The sequence below is a fragment of the Diabrotica virgifera genome, chromosome 8, assembly GCF_917563875.1.
Source record: "Diabrotica virgifera virgifera chromosome 8, PGI_DIABVI_V3a".
Classification (NCBI taxonomy): domain Eukaryota; kingdom Metazoa; phylum Arthropoda; class Insecta; order Coleoptera; family Chrysomelidae; genus Diabrotica; species Diabrotica virgifera.
Window position 1 is genome coordinate 167635142 of NC_065450.1, and position 25286 is coordinate 167660427.

The 25286-nt window shown below is 33.0% G+C and overlaps 2 protein-coding genes across 5 annotated transcripts in view; one reads left to right on the top strand and one right to left on the bottom strand.

Moving 5' to 3' along the window:
* Positions 1 to 4778, top strand: part of LOC114331250 (trypsin-1-like) — a 123399-nt gene extending 118621 nt beyond the window's left edge. Inside the window, exon 7 of the mRNA XM_028280747.2 lies at positions 2986 to 4778. Within this exon, the coding sequence (XP_028136548.2) occupies positions 2986 to 3116 (131 nt within the window). The 3' untranslated portion in view covers positions 3117 to 4778. The remainder of the gene's footprint in view (positions 1 to 2985) is intronic.
* Positions 4779 to 5294: 516 nt separating this feature from the next.
* The window catches only part of LOC114331251 (trans-Golgi network integral membrane protein 2), an 86264-nt gene continuing 66272 nt past the window's right edge, over positions 5295 to 25286 (bottom strand). For all 4 annotated transcript variants that reach the window (XM_028280750.2, XM_028280749.2, XM_028280751.2 and 1 more), the window contains exons 5-7: positions 25213 to 25251; positions 22781 to 22947; positions 5295 to 13463 (exon numbers count right to left, since the gene is read on the bottom strand). In XM_028280750.2, coding sequence (XP_028136551.2) covers positions 13314 to 13463; positions 22781 to 22947; positions 25213 to 25251 — 356 coding nt within the window. In that variant the 3' untranslated portion in view covers positions 5295 to 13313. The remainder of the gene's footprint in view (positions 13464 to 22780; positions 22948 to 25212; positions 25252 to 25286) is intronic.

Consider the following 25286-nt stretch of genomic DNA (forward strand, 5'->3'; position numbering starts at 1 on the left):
AAAATCAAGATAGCCTGTAGGCGGCAAAATCGTAAATCCGGCCCTGGACTCCCTCTATAACGAGAACTGAAATGGTGGACTAATTATCTCGTTATAAGCGGATTTCGTTACATCAAACAACAATAATAATGAAATTTTTTGACGCCTCTTACGTAGTTTATCAGATGTCGAAGGTCAAACTTTTTTTTTTTTTTTTCGTCTTTAAAGAGGGGGGTCTGGAATCTTCAAAAGACACCTCAGTCCAGAACGCCGCCTGACTGACCTTAGTGCAGGATTCATTCTTCGTAGTACCAGCGATAGTTCCCGAGGTGCTTTAAAACGCTCTCTCGTCGATGAGGCTACGCCGAATGCCTACCTGCTAAACCAGACCCTCCTCTGTCATCCAGCGCTCCGAAAACGGAATGGCCGCTGCAAGGTCGACATCGCTTCCGAAGCACTTTACCTTCATTTATCCACAGACTGTAAGCAAGGAGGCCCTTCATTTTCCCCGTTCCCCCTTTTTTTGGTCCCAAGATTGGGTTTTTTTTTTGAGCTTCTTTCCCACAGTCTGTCTCATACAATATATCTCACTTATTCGCCTCTCGTCAAAACTTATTCCCTCTGCCTTCTACTCGCTGGTCAACCTGAACAGTGAACATGAGACTTCGCCGTCATAAATTGTAAATTTCCTATAATATTCAATATCGGTCGATAAATAGACAGAAGTTTATTACAGGTGGCCGAGTTTATTACAGCACTGGCCTCGATAATAAGACAGATGTTGGGCATTTCTATGTACAGGCAGTTGGGGCATTTATTTATTTATGATCATTACAACGCTAAAAACAGGTAAAAACACGTATTCTTCGATTTCAATTTTCCTCGTTGTAACCAAATATGCCTCGTTATAGAGCGTTATAGTTCAATAGGAATTTCATGGGACACCTAATGTACCTCGTTATACCCGTGTTCGTTATAGAGAGAGTCTACTGTATATATTGTCATCCGAAATATACAAAATGTAATGTGCAACATCTTCACGTTGGCCCCCCCCTAAAAATTTTTGTATGGGCGCCCTTGGTTGTTTGCTATACCAAGAACCGCGGTTTTATTTCAAGAGCCTAATCGTTGAAACTGACTGGATGTCGCGAGTTTGTTTATATATATTTATTTGTATCGAGTGGAGCAGCTGCGTTTAATGATTACGTTGCGATTATCATGAGAAAATATTGAGCTAGGAAAGAGTCATCAGAATTTTTGCTTGTTGATTCCTATTTGTCAGGAAAGAAATCACCGCCCTTTGGAGGCGTGATTGATTAGTATTTGCTTTAATTTTTTTTATTTGTTGTTGAGATGAGGAGTGGAAATTGGATAATTTTTGATTAGTTGATAAGATGAGTAGAGTAAAATGATGGGAAGTGGAAGGAGTTTTGATTTGGAGGATTCCGAAAGAGATACGACATCGGTTCTGGGGAGTCTAGAGTGGAAGTCAGGTGTGCTTCCGTCTGCTTCTGCCGACGGAGACAATTAAATGGAGATAGTTGCAGTTATTTGGAGATAGTTGAATGTATTTAGTGTAGTTTAGTTCAAGTTCCAGAGCCGAAGTAGTCTCAAGTGTACGCTGTATCTACGGTGGTCTATCTATCTATCTAATCAGCCCTAAACATCCATCCTTGGATATAGGCCTCCTCTTCCTTCTTCCATGCCTCTCTATCTTGGGCAATTTGCATCCATTTTGACCCAGTGTGTTTCTTCAGGTCATCTGACCATCGCATATGTAGCCTTCCCCTTTTTCGTTTGTGGTTCCATGGTCTCCAATGTATAATCATCTTAGTCCATCTTTCATCCTTCTGCCGTAGGGTGTGTCCGGCGAACTTCCATTTAAGCTTTGCTACTTGGGTAGAGACGTCTTTCACTTTTGTTTTGTTACGGATCCATTCGTTTCTTTTCCTGTCTGATAATTTAATGTTCAGCATTTGTACGGTGGTAGAGAGTGCAAATTCTTGGCCCAAATAACAACTTGGCTAAATTTTTATTTGTTTTCAATAAAGTAAGAATTATGTTTAATTATTAGATTTTCTTTACCAATCTCTATCCTTCTTAGAAAGTAACCATGCATGAAAGTAACTACGGTAAGTACAAATATTTCGAATAGCCGGCATTCTTAGTTTTATACTTTTACAGGTAAACATATATACTATTTTGTATATTTTATTATGGCGCCCCCGAGCATTTGAGTTTCTATTATATTTAAAGTCTATGTAGAACCCACCACCTAAATAGGTCTGAGACTTAGTAGCTACCGAGGTACTCCGAAAAGTTACGTAGCACCAAGTATATTTTTATGATTGTTTAATTTGTCGTGTTACAAAAAATGGAGCCCACCGTCGAGGCTTTGGCATTTTACGTGTTAATGGTTCCCTATTTTTTTGGACTTATTATCCAATAGGATTGCTACAAATGTTGGAAAAAGTCATCGATTGGACCTTTAGATTAGACTAAGTCAGTGCCATCCGTGGCAGTCATATGCCAGAAATCATATTTAAATTTTAATGCCAAAAGATTATTTCTAGAAAAGTCAATTTAAAATAATGATTTTTGTTTTATTCCATTTCAAACTTCTATACCTCTAAAAAACACACTTTACATAATGCATATATGCATAATGCGTATATGGCTATAGCCATATGTATTTGCATAATATTGTATAGTATAATATAATAATTGTATAGTATAATACATATATATATATATATATATATATATATATATATTATATTGCATAATCATCTAGAAAACATATTCTAAGGAGGCCATGGCATTTTTGATTTCGTATGTCAATGTAAGGCTTTTTTGTATTTTGTAAGTATTTCAATGTAAAGTAAGACTCTCTAAGAGATAATTCGTCTTTTAAACATATAGGTAAGGTTATCGTACTCTTGCAAAAAATTGAAACACTAGTTCTATTCTAAGAATGATTACTACTTATTTATTTTTTATTTTTAGGAGTCCATCTGACACGACCTTTCCGTAGACCGGTTAGGATTATCATCGTAAGAAACAACCATTTACAACCAGTAACAAGAGTGTTACTTCACCATCCTATTATCCGACACAAGCAACGTAAAAATCCTTAAAACCCTTTCTAATGTCAAACATTTAACATTTATATGAGAGTTCATGACAGTCATACAATTAAATTTCCATTAAAAAAATTTTTGTCGTTATCTATGGTTAAATTTGTAATGGAGTCATGTGCAATAACGAACACAAAGGCGGTTGTCTCCAATACACGCTGTACGCAGCCTACGGCGTCTATTGGATACCACCGGCTAAGTCGGTGGTCACTTAAATTCACCCCATAGTTTGAATTTGTTTTAGAATTAATTTTTTTTAACTATTTTCGGTTGTAAGATAGTTTTTGTCCTTCAGGGTTTATTAAAAGTAACGAAAATTAATAATTTTCTAAGAGATTTTAATCGGTCAAATTTTTATCTTTTTAATGATCGATGATAAGTTTTGATATACGCTCGGAAATCGGCTAGTATTTAAACCAAATATAACAAAATGGTCAACAGATTCCAAACTATTGCACTGACTAATATGTTACAGTAATACCAGATAGTAAAGTCTATAAAGTAGTCTAGAAGGCCTCGTAAAGTAGTCTATCTCGGGTCTAGTATAACTAACGATGGTAACCGTGAAGCAGAAGTTCGGAGACGTATTGGTATGGCAAAAAATGCGATGAGTCGCCTAACTAAAGTTTCACAATATCAAGATGAGACTGGTGAATGCCCTTGTATTCTCAATATTTCTATACGGACCAGAGATTTGGACTCTTCACGCATGCGAGCGCCAAAAAATTGTAGCATTTGAGATGTGGTGCTGGAGAAGAATGCTGCACATAACTTGGACAGCTTATAGGACAAACGTTTCGATTCTAAACCAACTCGAGATTAAAAAAAGGATCACAATATGTCTGCAACGAATTCTGCAATTCTTCGGTTACGTGTTGCGCAGAGGTGACGATAATTTGGAGAGATTAATTGTTTCTGAAAACGTCTGGGGAGAAGATCAAGAGGACGATCACCAACTAGATAGTCCGACCAAATTAAGAATTCATCTGGAAACTCATTCTGCGAACCTCTTAGAACAGCTGAAGTTAGAGTCCAATGGAAAAAAATTGTTAGGAATATTGAAAGAAATCACGATCCTCAGAAATGGGGAAACGACAATAGAGAGAGATAACAAAATTCAGTCGTGCGAATACCAAGTCTTCCAGAATATCAGTAATTTAGTCGAGACATATTAATATATATTTTTTTACCAACAAGAATGAGGTGTTTGAACAAAATAATGTTTTAAATTTATGATGTGCAAAATAATTTTGAATTCGGTTCCGCTAACGAACTTGCTTTTTTATGCTTAAAAGTAGAAAAAACGTTTAATTTCTCTTGCGTAATATTTGTCATCTAGTTATTTTAACTGTACTACTATAAAAGTGTCTACTGTAAGTTCTAAAATGACTCATTTAAATGATTAATGGGATATTAAAATATCTTATCTAAAGCGGATTCTCGAATTTCTTAAACACTTATACCAAACATTGATACCGCCACTTTGTTGCGCATTCTGGCTGATTTCCGATTCGACTACAGCAGTGAATTCTCATATAAATTTCATCTTCAGGTAAACAGCTGTACCTAATATTAATATATAATAAACTACAAAAGACTTACAAAGAAAATGCTTATGTAACTTACGTAAAATAAAATTCATAAAGTATAATATTAACAACAGCATTTCGTTTTAGTTATTTCTCTCACTCTCTCTTCAGTTGTGACCAACTGGAGGAAGTGTACCTACCTAGTGGTCATCATGATGTCATATTGTTTGTCTCCAAAGATTTCTATCTCTGGTCATTTCTCTCTGGTCAAAAAGAATTTGTGTTCGAACATTAGACAGAGTAAATTAACTGTTTTAGAAAGGTAATCTGCAATTTTAGGATTGATATGCGTTTAAGTTTATTTGATATTTTATAGTTATTACGCATAATATGAATCCTAAACGTAATAACTATAGTATATCAAATAAACTTAAACGCATATAAATCCTAAAATTGTAGATTGCCTTTCTAAAACAGTTTTAATTTAATCTCTCTAATGTTCGATTACAAATTATTTTTGATAAGATCGGCATCACCGCGCAAAAAAACTCTCATACGGACTGCATTGCCTATATTCCTTATACTGTAAAGTCAAGGTGAGACGGAGTATAGGTTTGGATTATTATTGCATCTTTAAAAATAAAACACATTTTAGTCCAAGTATAAAAGTTTATTTAAGGAAACCTAAAGCTAACTTTAACTTTTAAATTTAAATAAACGATTAAATAAACAACTAACTACTTATATCACAAAAAATAAACTAAGAAACATATGAGGCACATGGCTAGCACAAAGTGATCAGTACCATAGGGATTTGTATACACAATTCAAACATTTATTGCTTTATCTAAAAAATTACCTAGACCAAAATATTATTATGAGATTAATAATGTAATACAACCATCCTAAATTAACTTAATGCTATCTTTATTCAAGATTAAGTAAAAATACTTTTTGGCAACAAATAGTAGAATCGTAGAATAGAATAATGTTTGATACTTTAAATATTCGAATATAAGTTTAGTGAGGGGATAAATCTTTCCGTCGAGTTGATGTCTATAATACACAAGAGAAATTTTTAAAACAGCAACATATACTCAGGTACGAACAAATAGAAAACAGGTAAAGATAGGAAGCACAACATCAATGCTATTTAGTATAACATCAAGGCTTAGTCAAGGAGACACATTATCACCGTTGCTATTCAATCTGGCAATATGCAATAAGTAAAATATCGTCTGAGCTAACAGAGGGATTTGCGAATCGAGGATCAAAACTATTGTTGGCATTTTTTGAGCGACTTGTAGAATGGGGATCAGAGTTTAAATACCTGGGGGCGGCTTAAGAAATAGACATACAACTTCAATTAAGCTGGTAAATCGCCTGACACAATGTGGATGTAAGTAGGTGGGCAATTCATCGACGACTTCAATAAGCAAATTTATCTAATTCGGATTACTGTTACGTTTTTACCTATATTTTTGGAACACCCAAAAATGTAGGTAAAAATTGAAATTATGTGTTACAACACTTATTAAAACTAAACACTTATTTATATGTGTTTACTTTCCAAACATAAAACTAGACTATTTTTAACGTTTTTTGCTATGGTTATGACCACCCTGTACATAAAATCGTTTTCAGTTAAATAAATTTGTTTTATTACTTTCACTTTTATTGTTAATTGTTGAGCACATAATATACACTCGGTTACTGAAAATTTACGATTGTGTCAAACTGTAAAAGCACTCACCAACGTAAACATTTAATTGAAAAAAGATTCTTTGGTAAATACTATAAGTACAAAGGCTATAGCGGGATAAGATGGTCAAAAATGCCCCCGCACCGATCAGCCCCGCTACTTATCTTTTCGATAAAGGATATAAAATTATGCCCTCATGCAAATTTTTAGCTTCCCAGAGGTCCTAAAACGTCTTAAATCGAGAAAAGAAGGATTTTTAGGTTTTATTTTTTTGTAAGCGCAATTTTACTTTAAAAAATCTGAAAAAATTCAAGAGGTTGCATCTTTTGAATACAAAACAACCTAATTTTTTTCAGATTTTTGTAATGAAAAATGAGCCCAGGAAAAATTTTTGAAATTTTCAAAAAAATTTTAGGTTATGATAATATGATTTGGCCAACTTTTAAATAGCATTTTTTTGTGTACTTTTTGCCGTTCTTTTAAATGGCAGAGGCAGAATTTTTAATATCTGAGCGGAAAGAACGAAAAAATCGAAAAAACCGTTTTTGGCTGTCTCGAGATGCATCTCGGGACAGCAAATTTTAGGATTTAGGATCCTGACTACAACAATTGAAAAAGAACTAAAAATGTGAATTTTGTCATAAAATTTGGTATGTGGGGTTATAATAATATTTGGAACAACTTTTCCAAATCACTTTTATCGATATCTGTAACGCGAAGCAAGTCGAATCGCATATCGAAAATTCACCCTGTTTGTGGATTTGCAGTAGGCCGCGTTTAAAATTTAAAGTTCAGTTGACTATTTTAAAAATTGTGAACCATCAATTTGTATGACTGCGCAAAATTTCAGATTTGTATATATTTTGATAGCCGAAACATAGGGGTGTCTTCATCTTAAATGCGACACACTGTATCTTATCAATTCGATAATTTATTGCAACTAATATAGTCGTATTTTTTATAGATTCAAAATATACAATGAGAATACTGACTAATTCACTAATTTAATCATAAAAGGTTCAAATTGATTGCATTGAAATATTGAACCAATTAATGCGTATTAATATAATATTATTATAATTATTATAATAAAAGAGTGAGTTTTATGTATAAAAACCCTCAAGTATCTCGGCAACGACTTGCACGTTTTTCATAGGTTTTGGTGGGTAGGGGTTTTCTAATGCAGCCGATGTTACAGTGATAATTATTACATTGTTGTCAGATTTTCCGTTTTTCTGGAAATCTAATGAACTTTATTATTTCAAAAGAACACCCTGTATATTTTTTGCGTTTCGAAGTCCTTACGATATACTGACTATTTTTTATGATATATACTCTATACCTAAATGCCATAGTTTCGGAGTTATTGCTACATTTATTCAAAAAAATTTTTTAAAAAATTATAAAAATCAATTTTTTCGGCCCGTGTAGACATTATTTTACGTTCTTTGGATCATTGGGAACAAGAAAAGGTCTTTTGTAATTTTTCTCTAAAGTTAATCGTTTTCGAGTTATAAACAATTTAAAACTGATAAAAATCGAATAATGACGATTTTCAAGGTTCAAAAACAAAAATAAAAAACAATATTTTTGAAACTGCGGAGTATGTTAATGAAGCGCATATGAGAGGATGGGCGATCGGGCTGCATTAACAACTAAAAAACAATATTTTAGAATGAAACAAGCTCAAATTACTTATTGGTAACTGATAAAATAAGGCTTTAGCTTGAATTTCTATAGGTATTTGGCAGTTTCAAAAATAATATTTTTGATTTGTGTTTTTTAACCTTGAAAATCGTAATTATTCGATTTTTTTCAGTTTTAAATTATTTATAACTAATATATATTTAAAACGATTAACTTTAGAGAAAAAGTACAAGAAAACTTTTTTGTTCCCAATGGTCCAAAGAACGTAAAATAATGTCTACGCAGGCCGAAAAAATTGATTTTTATAATTTATTGTTTAAAAAGTTTTTTAAATAAATGGTAGCAATAACTACGAAATTATGGCCTTTAGGTATAGGGAATATAACATGGAAAATAATCAGTATTTCTTAAGGACTTCAAAATGCAAAAAATATACAGGGTGTTCCATTTGAAATAAGAAAGTTAATTAGATTTTCAGAAAAACGGAAGATCTGATAACAATGTAAGTATTATAATATCGGCCACATTAGAAAACTTCAACCCACCATAATCCATAAAAATCGTGCAAGCCATTTCCGAGATAATTAAGGGTTTCCGTACATAAAACTCACTCTGTATATTATATTATATTATTACACATAATTATATACACATTATTAATACACATTAATTATTAATACACATTAATAATTAGTTCCATACTTCAATGCAATCAATTTAAACTTTTTATGATAAAATTAGTGAATTAGTCAGTACTTTGATTGTATATTTTGAATCTATAAAAAATACGACTATATGAGTTGCAATAAATTATCAAATTGACAAGATACAGTGTGTCGCATTTAAGATGAAGACACCCCTATGTTTCGGCTATAAAAATATATACAGATTTTAAATTTTGCACAGTCATACAGGGTGATGGTTCACAATTTTTAAAATAGTCAACTGAACTTTAAATTTTAAACGCGGCCTACTGCAAACAGGGTGAATTTTCGATATGCGATTCGATTTGCTTCGCGTTACAGAAATCGATAAGTTATTTGGAAAAGTTGTTCCAAATATTATTATAACCCCACATACCAAATTTTTTGAGAAAATTCACAATTTTAGTTTTTTTTTCAGTTGTTGTAGTCAGGATCCTAAATCCTAAAATCCTAAAAAACGGTTTTTTTGATTTTTTCGTTCTTTCCGCTCGGATATTAAAAATTCTGCCTCTGCCATTTAAAAGAACGGCAAAAAGTACACAAAAAAATACTATTTAAAAGTTGGCCAAATCATATTGACATAACCTAAAAGTTTTTTGAAAATTTCAAAAATTTTTCCTGGGCTCATTTTTCATTAAATCTGAAAAAAATAGGTTGTTTTATATTCAAAAGATACAACCTCTTGAATTTTTTCAGATTTTTTAAAGTAAAATTGCACTCACAAAAAAATAAACCCTTAAAAATTCTTCTTTTCTTGATTCAAGACCTTTTAGGACCTCTGGGAAGCTAAAAATTTGCATGAGGGCATAATTTTATATCCTTTATCGAAAACATAAGTAGCGGGGCTGATCCGTGCGGGGGCATTTTTGACCATCTTATCCCGCTATAGCCTTTTCTACAGAAATTATATTATACAGTTGAAAACAATTGTCAATGTAAAACAATTTGGGAAATAGAAATTCAATACATATGTACTTTATTAATTTCCCACTGAGTCTCCTATGTTGCATTCGACGATTCTTTCGCCCAGTACAGTGGCAATACTTTATCAGTGACTGGTATTTCCCATGAGTTACAAAACGCAGTGGCTTAAAATTAAGAATGACCCAAAGAGCAATGCGTTATGACACGCAAATGCAGAATCAGAAATGGCGTCAACAGTAGTAGGCCTGGATTCCGCGTACCAAAAAAAAGTTGATTAATAGCAAGCTGAAAATTTGTTAATCAGCTCGAACAAAGAAAAATAATTCACGAAACAAACACTTATTTTGCAGAGCTGCCAGAATTGTATTATTCGGACAGCATAAAAAAGTTGGAAAATCGCTGGAATCGTTGTATTAAGCTAAAAGGAGACTTTACTAAAAAAATAATTTTAATAGTTTTCAGAATTTCAAATACCGCTTCATCTTATCCAATTAACTGAACTTACACTCACAGGAGCAGAGAGCATGGTAAAAATCCAAAACGATCTCTCAAGACCCTTCCATTACAAAAATGGACTAAGACATGGGTGATGGACTATCGTGTCTCTTATTTAATCTGGCATTAGAAAAAATAATTCGAGAGTCCCAGATTAATACGAATGGTACTATCTTTAACAAATCAGTACAAATTGTCAGATACACAGATGACATAGACATCGTAGTTAGGTTCACAGAATCTCTGACTGAAGCATTTCGGTCGTTAAGAGCATCTGCACAGAGAATGGGACTAAACATAAATGTTCAAAAGACCAAATATATGTGTTGCACTAGGCAGTGGCGTGCTGGAACTTTTCAAGCGGCCCGGTGATTTTATAGAAAAGCGGCCTCCCATCCTCATTTTACCTTCTATTATCAGGACGTTTTACTCGTTATGTATAAAATCAAACAAACAAAAATATAAATTATTTTTAAATCAAACATAAAACTTTGAATTCAATGATTTTTTTAATTTGCTATATTTTTTGATTTAAGAATAAGCAATCTTACAAATAGTAAATGACATGTATGACAATATTGTATGTAGTAAGGCAGAAACCATAATTTCCTGAATAAATATAATATGAATTTGATGTAATTAAGATAATAGTTATTTATGATATAAGTGTTAAAAGTACACGTTTAAGGCACGCATGTGAAAGTTTGCAGAATGAGCGATAGCGAGTTCTGCAATTCACATGAGTGCCTTAAAAATGTACTTTTTAACACGCATATCATACAATATTTTTTCTATAAACGTAATTACAGGACAATATCTACAAAAACTTTTACTTGAACTTGACTGACATTCCATTTTTATATTTTTTTGACATTACATCAAAATTGTCTATACGGTCAATACGAACTGCAGTGCCTTAAAAATATTTTAAAGCAGTAGTGCCTTAAAGTAACATTTTTAACGCACGTATGGAGGGCTAAAAATTGCATTTTTAACACGGTTGTAGAAAAATAAAATTTTGAAAATTTTTCAGTTATGTGTTAAGTTGGGAGTTTAGTAAATCAATTGTACAAGAGAGTACAAATACAAGTACAGTGCAAATACTTTGATTTAAAAATATTTAAAGTGTTAATACAACACAATAATCCAAACATTATTTTATAATTTCCGCAATAAAGTAAATTTTTGAGCAAATTCGTAGATTATTTCATCATTTTTAAGCTCATTCAAAGCTTCTTTTTTCTATAGCCATTAGCATCAATGTTTCCAAGTGATCTTGTGTTAAAGTACTTCTTAACCAATTTTTTATATATTTCAACGTTGAAAAGCTTCTTTCGCAAGATACTTGTGTCATTGAAAAAGTTAATAAATGCTATTTAAATTTTGATAAGCACACTGATATAAGTTGTACTTATGCAAAATAGCGTAACAGTAAGCTATACAATCTTTACACTTTTTAGTACCACATGGAGGTGAAGTTTTCACGATATCAACAACATTGTCATTTGTTACTTCATGTTCATTATCACTTAGATTAATAATATCATCTTTTATATTTTCTGTAGACTGAACATATTCATCATTAACTCGATCTTCTATAATTTCAGTATTTTGCAAAATCCTATTTTTTAATACAATCGATTTATCAGCAAAATCCACGAGTTCTTCTATAATTGCAGTCCCAGATATGGTAGGATAACAATTTCTGAATTTTTCAGTAAATGATTTAAATGCCGTTAAAGGTATACCATTTTTTATTGTATCAAAATTTCTAGGATGTCGAGTGATATATCATCATAAAACGATTTGTCTTGATCAAATCGTTTTTTGATACTTCCAATAATTCGGTCAAAATTGTGCAAGATGTTTTTACATTTTTTATTCTGCAGAGTAGGGAGTAGGTAAACAAATCATACATGTTTGAAGAAAATTGGAAAACCATAAAAATATACTTGTAGGCATGAAAATAAATATTATCTGTAGCAATCTATTTATGTGTATAGTTTTATTCAATTACCTACTTAACTTGTATTTTACAATTTAAAAAAAATAAATGTTTTTGAAATGTTTCTTAATAGATACTATTAACAAAATTATCATTCGATTATAAATTAAAAAAAATAATTTTTTAGTTATATCTAAAATTTTTTATGAACCTATTTGACCGGCCTCAAGAGGCCGCGGCCTCTCGGTGATTGCACCGATTCATTTATATGGCCAGCACGCCACTGGCACTAGGTCATGCAACCCCACACCTACAAGAATAATAATTGATGACCTAGAACTGGAAGGTGTTGACACCTTCATATACTTAGCCTCGCTTCCTACGACAGATAACAATGTCAGTGAAGAAATTAAAGGAAGAATAGTGCTCGCCAATAAGTGTTACTATGGCTTAAGAAGACAGATGGCCTCAAAAATACCTAGAAAAATTAAATTGACTGCATACAAAACACTAATAAGACCAGTTCTAACATATGGTTCAGAAACTTGTTCACTTACACAGAATGACCAAGAACTGCTCAAACGTTTTGAGCGAAAAATCCTAAGACGAATATATGGAGGCATAAAAGAACAAGGTCTGTGGCGCAAGCGTTACAACTTTGAGTTGCATAGAAGTTTTGGAGAACCTGACGCTATAAAATTCATTAAGGTAGCACGTCTTAGATGGATAGGTCATGTGGTCAGAGAGAGGAAGATGCCATAGTCAGAAAAGTTTTCGACCGAAGAGGGCCGATAGGACAACGAACAAGAGGAAGACCGAGACGACTTAGGTACCAAGACAACCTAGAAAATGATTTGAAATCTATTGGAATTAGAGCATGGAGAAGAGTTGCCAGAGACATGGGCGAATGGAGGATTGTTCTGAAGAAGGCTTTGGCCCATAAAGAGCTGTAACGCCACTGATGATGATGAATTTTAATAGTTTGTCTGATTAATTTATAAAATGAATAAATGACAGAATGACAGAAATTTTTGAAATATGGACTTCTTTCCTTCCATAACAAAACTGACAAACTTTATTCTACGAATATTATTTTTCCAATAAACAGTTACTCAAATATGAACAATATGGACACTAAACTTTTAAAAATATTTACAAAATTTTAAATATTTAACTGATCACTATATTTACATTTTTACACTTGAGATTTTATAAAAATGTGGTAATGATATGAAGTTTTCGAATACATGACTAATAAATAACATTACTTGAATTTTTAGTTACATTCGATGAAATAGCCTCTTCTAAATTACTATCTAACTTATGGTAGTTGGCAGAATTTGGTCTTCTGCCTCTGTTTTGCCTCTTGTTCCGCTTTCCTTCCAGCAATAAAGCCATAACCTGCAATAAACATATCAAACGTTTACACTTTAAAAAAAGATAGTTTAAAATTTAGTTTCCACCACCAATCGCTAATGCACATTGCATTCTCTTGGGCTACTCACAGCGACTCGTGGTGTGCTCTCTGGATCGAAACCAAATCTTGTTGTCACGTTAAAAAATTATTAAAAATAATTTGCAACAGACTCAACAACGACATCTAGTATAAACGAAAGGAAATCCAAAGAGAGGAGATCTAAAGATTTCTTATAGTCCAAGTAATGAAGCTTGAAATAGAACAAAGCCTCGCAATTTTTACAGAATGGATCGATTTGCTTGAACATTTAAAAATAAGCAGGTAGTGGATTATCCAAGGATCAAAATCTATATCATGCCGAAAGGCGCTTTTACCATGGGGGTGGTTGCCACCCCGTCTCGGGAGTGGAAATTTTTGAAGTTATACTTCTTTACCGGCGATATGAGGGTGAATTTTTATATGTTAAAACCTATGATCCCGGCGCATGCGCATTATAACCTTGTTCTGAGTGGATGTTCAAATGACATGTCAAAAATTATTCAATATGGCGGCTGTGGCACAGCTGTAGTTGGATTATTTATGGTTGTTGCGTTTTAAAATTTGTGTGAAAAGAAACAACAAACAAAAGTTAGTTAATAGTTATACTGCCTTTTTAAATAGTTTTCATATACCTATATTTTTGGACTTTTGGACTATTTTGGACAAGGAAAACTCATTCTAATTTGGTAAGTAGTTTTTATTATAATCATATTGTAATTATACATTTGGATTAGGTTGAAATACAGTAGAGCGTCGATTATCCGAACTAATTGGGGGACATACGTGTTCAGAAAACCGATTTGTTCGGATAATCGAACTACAATATACCTATTGATACATATTTATAGTCATACATATTTATCCACAAGTGAATAAAAGCCATATTTATATACCTACATATTTATTTATATCTTGATAATGACAACTAGCAACTAAACAAAAAAGTGCAGTCTTTGCAACAACATAATTATTTTTGGATACAATATTGAAGAAAATTGAAGATATTTTAAGCGTCAATTACTAACGCTTGCTCGGTATTCGAGTGCGGGACGCGGGAGTCGATAGTTCGAATAAGCAGTCGTTCGGTTGATCGACGTTCGGATAATCGACGCTCTACTGTACATTTATTTTCTCAAGAATGGGGATTTTAGAGAGAAATCCCAAATTAGGTTCGATTTTTATTTTTAAATTATGATTTTTTGGCGTAGATTTATTTATCTAGTAGGTATGTAATGCTTTGATTTACATACTTAATTTGATTACCAACAAAAGTTCTACCAATCTTCATCTAATATATTGTTTTCTTACTGTTTTGTTATATTTTAATATTTTCTTCCACAAAATTTAAACTACATAATTTAATTATATTCAAAACAACTGTCAAACAGTAAAACGTTCAGTTACCCTATTTTTCCACATGACAAATAATGTGGAATTGGACGAGTGAGTCTAGGCTTCGATTACGAATCAAAACGCCCCAAAATTCACGGGTTCGATTCCCGATGCAAGTTTTTATTTTTTTATGCATTTTATGATTGTAAGTATATTTGTTATATATTTTTTTTTTCAGAAAATGCGTATTTAAAATTTTTGCCAACAATTATTATCGTTCAGAAATCATTTTTTCTTTGTGGCATTTTTCAATGTGTTTGTGTGCGTTTTATTCTTTTATTTTTTTAAATTTTTGGTATTGTCTTAAAAATCACATAATATGTAGTAGAAGTATAACTTCTTACGTGCGTACACAGTACACACACATTCTTTTTTATTATATTTTGACCACAAAAGTTGGTAAAAACATTAATTAAAGGCAAAAAACGTTCTATACATTTTTTTGATAAAATTATTAGTTTTCGATTTATTCGCTATCGAAAGGTTAGTTTTATATCGAAAAAATCAATGTTTTTAACAAGTTTTCTGCTAATAACTCAAAAGTTTTCGTTTTATCAAAACAACTTTACCCAACAAAAATGAACCTTTTGAAAAAATAAACAAAACTGTTTTTTCTAATTTTATTTAAGACCAATAGTAATCGAGCTATACTTTATTATATATGTATGTTAGCTCTTCTTCGTCAAATGCTAAATATTATAGTCTCAAAGTAAAAAGATTGGAAAACTATGCATTTTTCAATAATAACTTGTGGAAACTAATTTAAAGTATTTAAAAATATCTATCTTCAGAAATAAAAAAAGTCTCTATATCATAAAGTAAGTGACTTATAATGAAAAGAATGTCAGTCCCTATTTTTTCTAGCGAAAAAGTGATCGAAAGCAACCCCCGAATCACCACCCTAATTAAAATTAGTCATTGACCTCATTTGGTCTTCTTTATTTTTGTATTATTAATAGGTTCTAAAAGTTTGACCGGCTTAGAATGATTAGTTTTTAAAAAAATGGAGTTAAAAGCGAATAACGAATTTTTGTAGTTTGGAAAAAATGGTCTTTCCTTCCGAATAGAAAGATTAGCATCAGAGATACGAAAAAATGTTTAAATATAAAATTGTAGCATACTTAATTCACAAGAACGTAGTTTGCAAAAAATTTTTCTGCGGCAAAAATTGAGTGAGCTATTGATAATTAAAACTTGCTTGTAGTAACATGCAAAAACCACCTTAACCTACCCTTTCAAATTCACCTCTTTTTGCGACCGAGTATTTTAAAAAGATTTAATATTAATAGACATATATATCTTGTAAAAGCCTACAAAATTCTTTTTTACCAAACTTTCTAAGATAAAAAATAAAAAAGTTACGGCTAAAAAACCAATATATTTTTCGAAAAAAAAAAATCCAATTTTTTGGAATTTGAAGGAGAAATCCAATTGGAAGCATAATAATGTAAGTGAGCGGTGTTTTAGTCAGTGGCCGTATTTATTCTTATTTATTGATGTATTCTTAATATATTCTAGAGAAGTTTGACTGCCTTGGAATGATTAGTTTGTAAATAACTGGAGTTAAAAGCGAATAACGAATTTTTGTAGTTTGGTAAAAATTTTCTTCAGAATATAAAGATTAGCATCAGAGATACGAAAAAATGTTTAAATATAAAATTGTAGGTTATTTAATTCCCAAGAACTCGGTTTGAAAAAAAAAAAATTTCTACGGCAAAAATTGAGTGAATCGTAAATGAGTATATCGAAAAACATTGATTTTTTCGATATAAAACTAACACTTTCGATAGCGAACAAATCGAAAACTGTTAATTTTATAAAAAAAATGTATAGAACATTTTTTACTTAAAATGAATGTTTTTATCAACTTTTGTGGTCAAAATATAATAAAAAATTTTCACCTCCGAGATGGGGTGGCAACCACCCCCATGGTGAAAGCGCCTTTCGGCATCATATAGAGTTTGATCCTTAGACTATCCACTACTTATTCTCAAATTTTCAAGCAAATCGATCCATTCTGTAAAAATTGCGAGCTGCAAAGCTTCGGTTCCTGGACTATTACATTGGAAAACACATTCTGGTCACAGCTTAAATCCGAGTTTGTATACTTTGCAAAGCAAACAAACGAGAAATGAATAGGCGTGGGGAATCTACAATTTGCATTCCACAACACGCAAATTTATTTAAGCAAAACTCCAACAAATGTGATTCCTAGTAATCAATTTGTGAGTAAACGAAGGTAAAGAAAGACATTTTAAGATTTAGTTTCGATATAGAGACCACCACGTCGTGGTATTAGACTGCAACAAACTTAAGTTTGGGAATATGATTCATGACTCGACGAAGCGCAGTGGTTCTTGTTTACTTGTTTTACCATGGAAACGGCCAGTTTGGTAATTATTCACTTTAATTGAATATACGTATTAATAGTATATTATTCAACGAGCATGTAAGATGGCTATTACTCACGATGATGAAGTTTGCGACACGAGCCGTAGGCGAGTGTCGTAATTCATCAGAGTGAGTAATAGCCATTACATGCAAGTAGAATACTATACTTTTTCTAAGACCTTTTTTATTTGGATTAGGAGAAAAGTATAATTATCAACTACTAAATTTTTTTAAAATCGATAGATTTTATTTTTCATAAGAAAACATTTTATAAAGCGGTGCCAACACAGTTAGAATTACCCTTCTTGAGTTATGAAACAGCTATCATTAGTGTCATGGTATATAATGGCGATACCATAGGGCGGTGGTTTTTAAAAATTAGACATAATTTAAGGAAATTACATGAAAAAGAATGTTTGCTCCCAATAAAAATCTATTGTACAATCAACAGTAAGTGAAACAGAATTAATTGATATAAATTTCATATCCGTAAACCCTTTTACGGAATTAGTACCTTTGTTTATGTTTACCTTTTAATAACGTCAATCTTAAAATGTCAAAGGCTGAAATTTAAACGTAAAAATTATACTAACCCTTTAAACATTTACTTCAATCCTTAGTTAACAATCCTTTAAACATTTTTCGAAGTTAATTGTTGATATAATTTACAATGACTATTTTATTAAATAAACAAGTTTAAGTAATTTTATTTGCTAATAATAAGTATATTAAAAGTGCCATGCACCACTTGAATCTAACTTCAACCCGTGAGTAATGACCCGTAAGTAACTCAGCCCGTGAATAATGAACTATTACTCACGGGTAAAGTAATGGGTGTTATTATCTATTGAAAAATAGTGAATAATGAGCATATTATTAAACGTCGTATAAAATAGTATATTATGCAACGAGCATTTAATGATGGTTATTATGATGCGAGTATGAAGAAACGAGCCGCGTAGCGGCGAGCTTCATAATGATAATTAATTGCAAGTTGTATACATGATTTTATCTATGATCATTCACAACAAAAAAATATTCAAATTTATTAATTTTGTAACTGACAAATTTTTAAATTAGTCAGTTTGTTTACATTGTGAGAACTGCCAAAGCGTATGTATTTGACTCGACATTGGTCACTATGCGCGTGCCACCTTTATCGCGAATGTCATGTCGCGATTCTATTGGTTAAAAATCTGTATCATAATGAGGTTCATTATGATACAGGTAGTGAAATCATAATTGATGTATTAAAGTATGAGAATAGATAAAAATTATTTTGGACACCGCACACATCTTATATGGAAAATATAATGTCACTCAAATTAAATAAAATTTAAATGAATATATTTGTCCCGAATTTACGAACATTTGTTATTATTGCGCCAACTCTGTATTTTGATTAACAAGAGCGTAAATTGATAAAAATAAATCTAAAATCAAATGGGAATGTACGTGTGTCAAAGAGAGAAAAAAGATCTTGTGATTCGCTTACTCCATAAATCTTTCTGAGTGATTAAGGCAGAGGCTTACTCTTATCTTTTCCTATTATTATTATTATTATTGATAATAAAGTAGGTATAATTTGGTTAGTTGTACCGCCTCTAATCGGCTTAAGCTAGTGGTGAATAGACTGTTTTCAATAGCCACTAGACCAGTTTTATGGACCTCAAAATGCGATTTCGATAAACTTTAATTACAATTAACGTCCTAATTAAACAAAATTCAGAGTTCGCGAAATGGTATCAAATTATTGAAATTTCAGGACGCATGTATTCATGTAAATTTTATTGAATTTGAGTGACATTATATTTTCCATAAGATGTGTGCGGTGTCCTTTCCTTCCGCCACTGGTAGAGACAGCCACCTGCGCGAAACAGTACGTCACACTCCCAAACTTATGTTTGTTGCAGTCTACGTCGCACAGCGGTTCCAAATGCTGAAAACGTGGTCATGAGGCGAAAAAAGTCCCTATCTAGGGATTTTCATGTTTACTGTTGTTTTCTCATACTATCGTAGAGTCCTAATACCCAGGTATAAGGATCAGACTGGATGTATTCTGGTTCATAGCTCAGGAACAAGTGAGCCTTGTCTGGGATTATTTTGGCCGGCAGAGAAAGTGAAAAAGAACGCGTATATTGAAAAAGCTGTAAAACGTTTTGTAGTTATAAATTAACATAAATACGAATTTATGTTATTCGGGATTTTGTTCTCTGTGCCGTGAATATTTTCTATTATTTGAATACGCTGAAGTTGAATGCTAAATTCCACTTCTTCTTTAAATCAGAAGTGTACTGAATGGAAACTGTATAAACATCCACATCTAATTCCTTACTGATTCAATAAAATTGTGTTTTGACTAGGAAAGTTTTGGGGTAGTTCTGATTTCTTTCATTATATATGGATTTTGGGCTGCTGAATCCGAATATGAGGTTTACTGACAAAATTTCGTGACGGAACATTGAAAAAATCGCGAAAAAAGCGAAAAATTTCTGCTTTTTCTCGCTTTTTTGCTTAAATCTCGAAAACTATTAACTTTTAGTAAATGATCTGTTAACATAAATTAAAATACTTAAAATTCTCTACAAATATCACTATTTACTTTTTTTTCAGACGAACCGCTCGGTCTAAAGTGCCAGTTGAAAATTGCGAATTTTGAATGGTCTCTGCAAAACCCACTTTATTTTTTATTAGAATGCTGTCATTTGATAAATTTCTCCTAGATTCTTATAAATACATAATACATTTCTACTACTTATAAATAAATAAGAATTATTTCCAATATTTCTTATTTTTTTTAATGACAGAGTAAGATTAGTTAAGCTGTTAATAGCGTGAGGTCGTAAAAATTACAATGATGTAAAAATGATTAAAGCTTACTTGAAGAAAGTTGAGGAGGATAGGGAGCAAGTTCAAAGACGTTCTACTGCACCACCTTTTAATTTCAAAACTCAATGTTTTATGTGTGGTCTCGTCATAACACTTGAGTTTATAGAACAGCAAAGTAAAAAGACATCCTACCGCAATATGGTGTATCAGGTTCGAGTTTTAAAATTTAAAGAAACTGTTATAAAACGAGCAAAAGAACGTGATGATCAGTATGGCAAAGCCATAATCAAACGCCTTTTGCCTGTCTCAGACTTAGTAGCCTCTGATTGCCGGTATCATAGTTTATGCTTAAGAAAACTGTACAATCGCCCAATCACTCAAAAAAAGATTAAAAAATCGGGTCCATTTGCCGATGATCTTGAAAGAGCAATGCAAGATGTTTACAATTATTTAGAGAATAGGGATGGGGAGTGCCAATTTTTGCTCGATGAGTTGATCGACCAAATCAAGGGTAAATATCGTCCTGACAAAAAGACAGCCAAAGCTCATCTACTCAAAAAATACGGAAGCGATATAATTATTACCATGTCCCGAAACAAGAAGTCGGTCGTTTGTTTCAAAGACACAGGTTACAAAATCTTGAACGACGCTTGGTACCAACAAGCGTTAAAAAATGAAAAAGAGGAAAGACTACGGATTGTTCAGACGGCTGCTGCCATTATTGTTGAGGATGTCCGGAGCCAGGTTTATGAGACACAGGAATACCCCCTACCGGATAAGTTTTTAGAAGGAAATGAATAACTAATTCCTGAAACACTACGTACATTTATGGAAAAAGTTGTACTTCATAAAAAACTTGGGGAGTATGATAACTGGAAGAAAAAAAGCAACGCGCTTGCTCATAGTCTTGTAGCGGCGGTAAGGCCCAGATCATTCGTCTCACCAGTCCTTGTAGGGTTGACCGTGTTGCTCTACAAAAAGTACGGATCAAGAAAATTGGTTGATATAGTTTCCCTCTTTGGGGTTTTGTTCATCCTATAAAGAAGCTATTTGTCTGAAAAAATCAGCAATCGCAGGCGATCCACAGATAATTGACCAGCCGTGCTTTACACAGGAGGTGTACGATAACGCTGATTTTAAAGTACATACAATCGACGGATACAACACTTTTCACGTCATGGGTGGCATTTCTTGTATTGCACCAAAACATGCAGTAGCACCTAACCAATCCATTCCTCGGTTAAAAACGAAACTCACGCCTGAGATTTATGCAAGTCAGGGAGCTGTTCAACTAATTCATTTTGAAAGGACAAAACCTCAAGGTTAATCAGAAATCAAGATAATAGATACGAAGGGAATGTTCGTTCACACCAACTGAAACTGTGACTCCATCTGTGCCTGATCTTCTGTGGCTCTATGGGAAAAGTAGAGATATTCCCGGCCTCTTAGGATGGAATGGATTCATGGAAACTGTCACAAGAAACATGCCATATGAACTAACATTTATTGTTTACCAGCTATTTATCAACGTTCCTCCAAGTGATTATGATACAATATTTACAGAATTGTTAAATGGAGTAGAGAAAACTAAATCCTTGAAGCAAGTTACATGTCTGGTGACATTTGACCAACCCCTCTACCTCAAGGCAAGAGACATCCTTGTTAGTCGTCCCGATGATCCTGATCTGTCAAATGTTGTTATAAGGCTCGATGGATTTCACTATTGATGTCCTTCATGGGGGCAATTGGTTACATTATGCAAGGTGGTGGATTGGCTGAACTTTTCAATACCATATATGTGGCAAAATCAACCGAAAAAATTATGTCTGGTCACGCTTACACAAGGGCAGTACGAGCTCATATGTTGGCTCACAGAACTCTGGCCAAAATAGTGATTAAGTCAATGGCCCTATCATCAACAATGGTGAATCAATTAGAGGAGATCTTGTTCAACTTAGACAGAACAGTGATTCTTTCTAATAATGTAAAAATATTGTAAAACATGTGCCAGAAGAATTTAAATTCAAGCTTCAACCGTTTGCAGAACGTGGCCCCCTGTCTGGCCTGTTGTGATACTGAATTTGTACAATTTCGACTTTTTTTTCTTTTTAATTACTTGTGCAGAAAACTAGCAGAAATGTATCAAATGACAGCATTCTAATAAAAAATAAAGTTTTGGAATGTAAAAAGTGGGTTTTACAGAGACCGTTGAAAATTAGCAATTTTCAACTTGCACTTTAGACCGAACGGTTCACCTGAAAAAAAAAAGTAAATACTGATATTTGTAGAGAATTTTATGTACTTTAATTTTTGTTAACACACCATTTACTAAAAGTTAATAGTTTTCGAGATTTAAACAAAAAAGCGGGAAAAGTAAGAATTTTTCGCTTTTTTCGTGATTTTTTCAATGTTCCGTCACGAAATTTTGTCCGCAAACCTCAGATTCGGATTCAGCAGCCCAAAATCCATATAAAATGAAAGAAATCAGAACTACCCCAAAACTTTCCCACTAGGGGGCTCGTAGAGTACAAATTCACTGAATCATACTGAGAATTAAGAAGTAAAAACATTGTCGGCTAATAACCTAATCGTTCTAAAGAAATTTCACAAAACAGAATATTAAAATCTTTTGTGTTACTAAAATTCTTACCTTAATTCTGTTGTGGTAGGCTACATAACCCAACACGAACACTACGCATATGACCATGAAATAGGAAAAGAACGGTGATTCCCCGTCTACTACATCTAGGTTGTCATCGCTGACAGGGCTAATTTCCTGTACAGTAGTATCAGGTTTTCTTTCAACAGCCTTGGGTTCTACAACAAATATACTCAAATTTCATTGATCCATTGAAACAAAATAACAGAAAATATCTTTGCGAAACTTAAAAATATAATAATAAAATTATCAAACAGGAAGATCGTGTATACAACATTCGTCATAAAACAGATTACTGAGAAATCAATGCAGTAAGTATAATAGACCAGCATTTCTATGTCTGATTGACTTAAAGAAAGCATTTAACAGAGTGGGACTCAAAGACGTAATTTATCTTCCATATAATAGAGAAGTTGGACAACTTACAGAATAGATGGACAACTTACAGAACCTATAGCCATAAGCATGGGCGCCCATATCCATGGGCAGGGGGGGCGTGCCCCCCCTAGCTTTTCGGGTGCTGTAAACTATATATGGTTATCCAAAGTATACAGAATATCATGTGCAACCTCTTCACTTCTGCCCCCCCCCCCTGAAAATTTTTGTATGGGCGCCGGTGGCCATAAGTAGCAGAATAAGACAGGTAGACTCATTGAGTCCTATGCTTTTTAATTTAATCATGGATGAAATCATCAAAAGCGTAAACAAAGGAAGAAGATACAGAATGGGAAATAAAAAAGTAAAAATAATCGATTAAGCAGATATGAAAAATAATTCGATATGACAATTTCATCTTAGAAAATTAAAACAATAGCAAGAAGTCAAGAACCAATCAGATTTAAAATAGAAATTGATGGTATCAGTATTGAACAAGTAATGGATGTAAAATACCTTGGAATTACATTATTAAGCTACGAAGACTTGGACAAAGAAGTGAGAAATCAAGTAGAAAAAGCAAATAGACTGGCAGGATATCTTAATAACACTATAATATGATGAAACCGACATATTAACACTGAGATGAAGTCAAGAATTTATCTTCTTCTTTAAGTACCGTGCCCAAATTTTTAGGCGTGGGTAGCTTCCATAACAATTTGCCGATATAGTTCTCGATCTTGTGCGGCATGTAACAATTGATCTGCTGATAAGCCAGTCCATTGACGAAGGTTTCGGAGCCATGAATATTTCTTCCGACCAATTCCTCTTTTTCCGTCGATCTTTCCATTGAGTATTAACTGCAGCATCCTGTATCTGCTACCTCTCATTATATGCCCCAGATATTCAAGTTTTCTTTTTTTTTATCATCTTGGTTAAATCACCTTCGCCTTGACCTACTCTGTTTAAGACTTCTCTGTTTGAAATGCGTTGAACCCAAGATATTCTGAGCATTCTACGATACGACCACATCTCAAAGGCTTCTAATTTGTTCATCATGTTAACCTTCATGATCCAGGTTTCACATCCATATAGTAATACAGGATACACATAACATTTTAAGAACTTGATTCTTACTTGTAAGTCCGTTATTGGAGCATTCTCTAGTGACTCGATCTATAAGGAATTGAAGATCTTCGATATTTTCAGCCATGATCGCGGTGTCGTCTGCATATCTGATGTTGTTAATAGTTTTTCCCCCGATTCGAACTCCACATTGTCCTTCCAAGGCTTCATTAAAAATGATTTCTGAGTATACGTTAAACAAAGTTGGGGATAACACACAACCCTGTCTGACACCTCTTTGAATGCAAATTGTGTCTATTTAGAATTTATAAAGCCAGTGTAATACCAATAATGACATGCAAGACCTGATACAGCCACATCACAAAGACTACTGGAAACGGCATTGAGAGGAATTACAGGAGATACATTGAGAGATCGAAAACATTAGAAGACAGTGTAACGTACAGTGAATAAAAAAAATTGACACTAAATAGAAAAAAAGAATGGAATAACCACTTAAGCAGAATGGGGGAGACACGTATGGTCAAAATAGCAAAAGATAAATCAGCAATCGGTAGAAAAGTATCGGCCGACCGCGCAAAAGATAGAGTGACAACCTTCCATAGAGATATCAATTCGCCAATGGGATTATAAAGAGGAAGAAGAAGAATTAGCAAATCTTAGTTCGGAATGGGACGTTTCGATGCCGCCGGTTCATCGCCGGCCGTTTCGATGCCGCCGGTTCATCGCCAGTCCATTTCATCGCCGTCATATCTCGCATTTCCTAGAATTCCTAATTAATACTAAAAATAACTAATAATTGTAACTGTCGAAAATTCGGAAATATATCAGATAGCGACTAATTGACTAGCGATGAATCGGCCGGCATCGGCATCGAACTGGCGGCATCGAAACGGCGGCGATGAAACGTCCTAGATCCTCTTAGTTAGATAATAATGCTGTCACAATAAATTTGAACTTACCTGCCCTAACACTTTCTGGTCTGGCAGGACCAGCAGGATCTAAAATAAAATTTAACACAATTTAAAACATAATT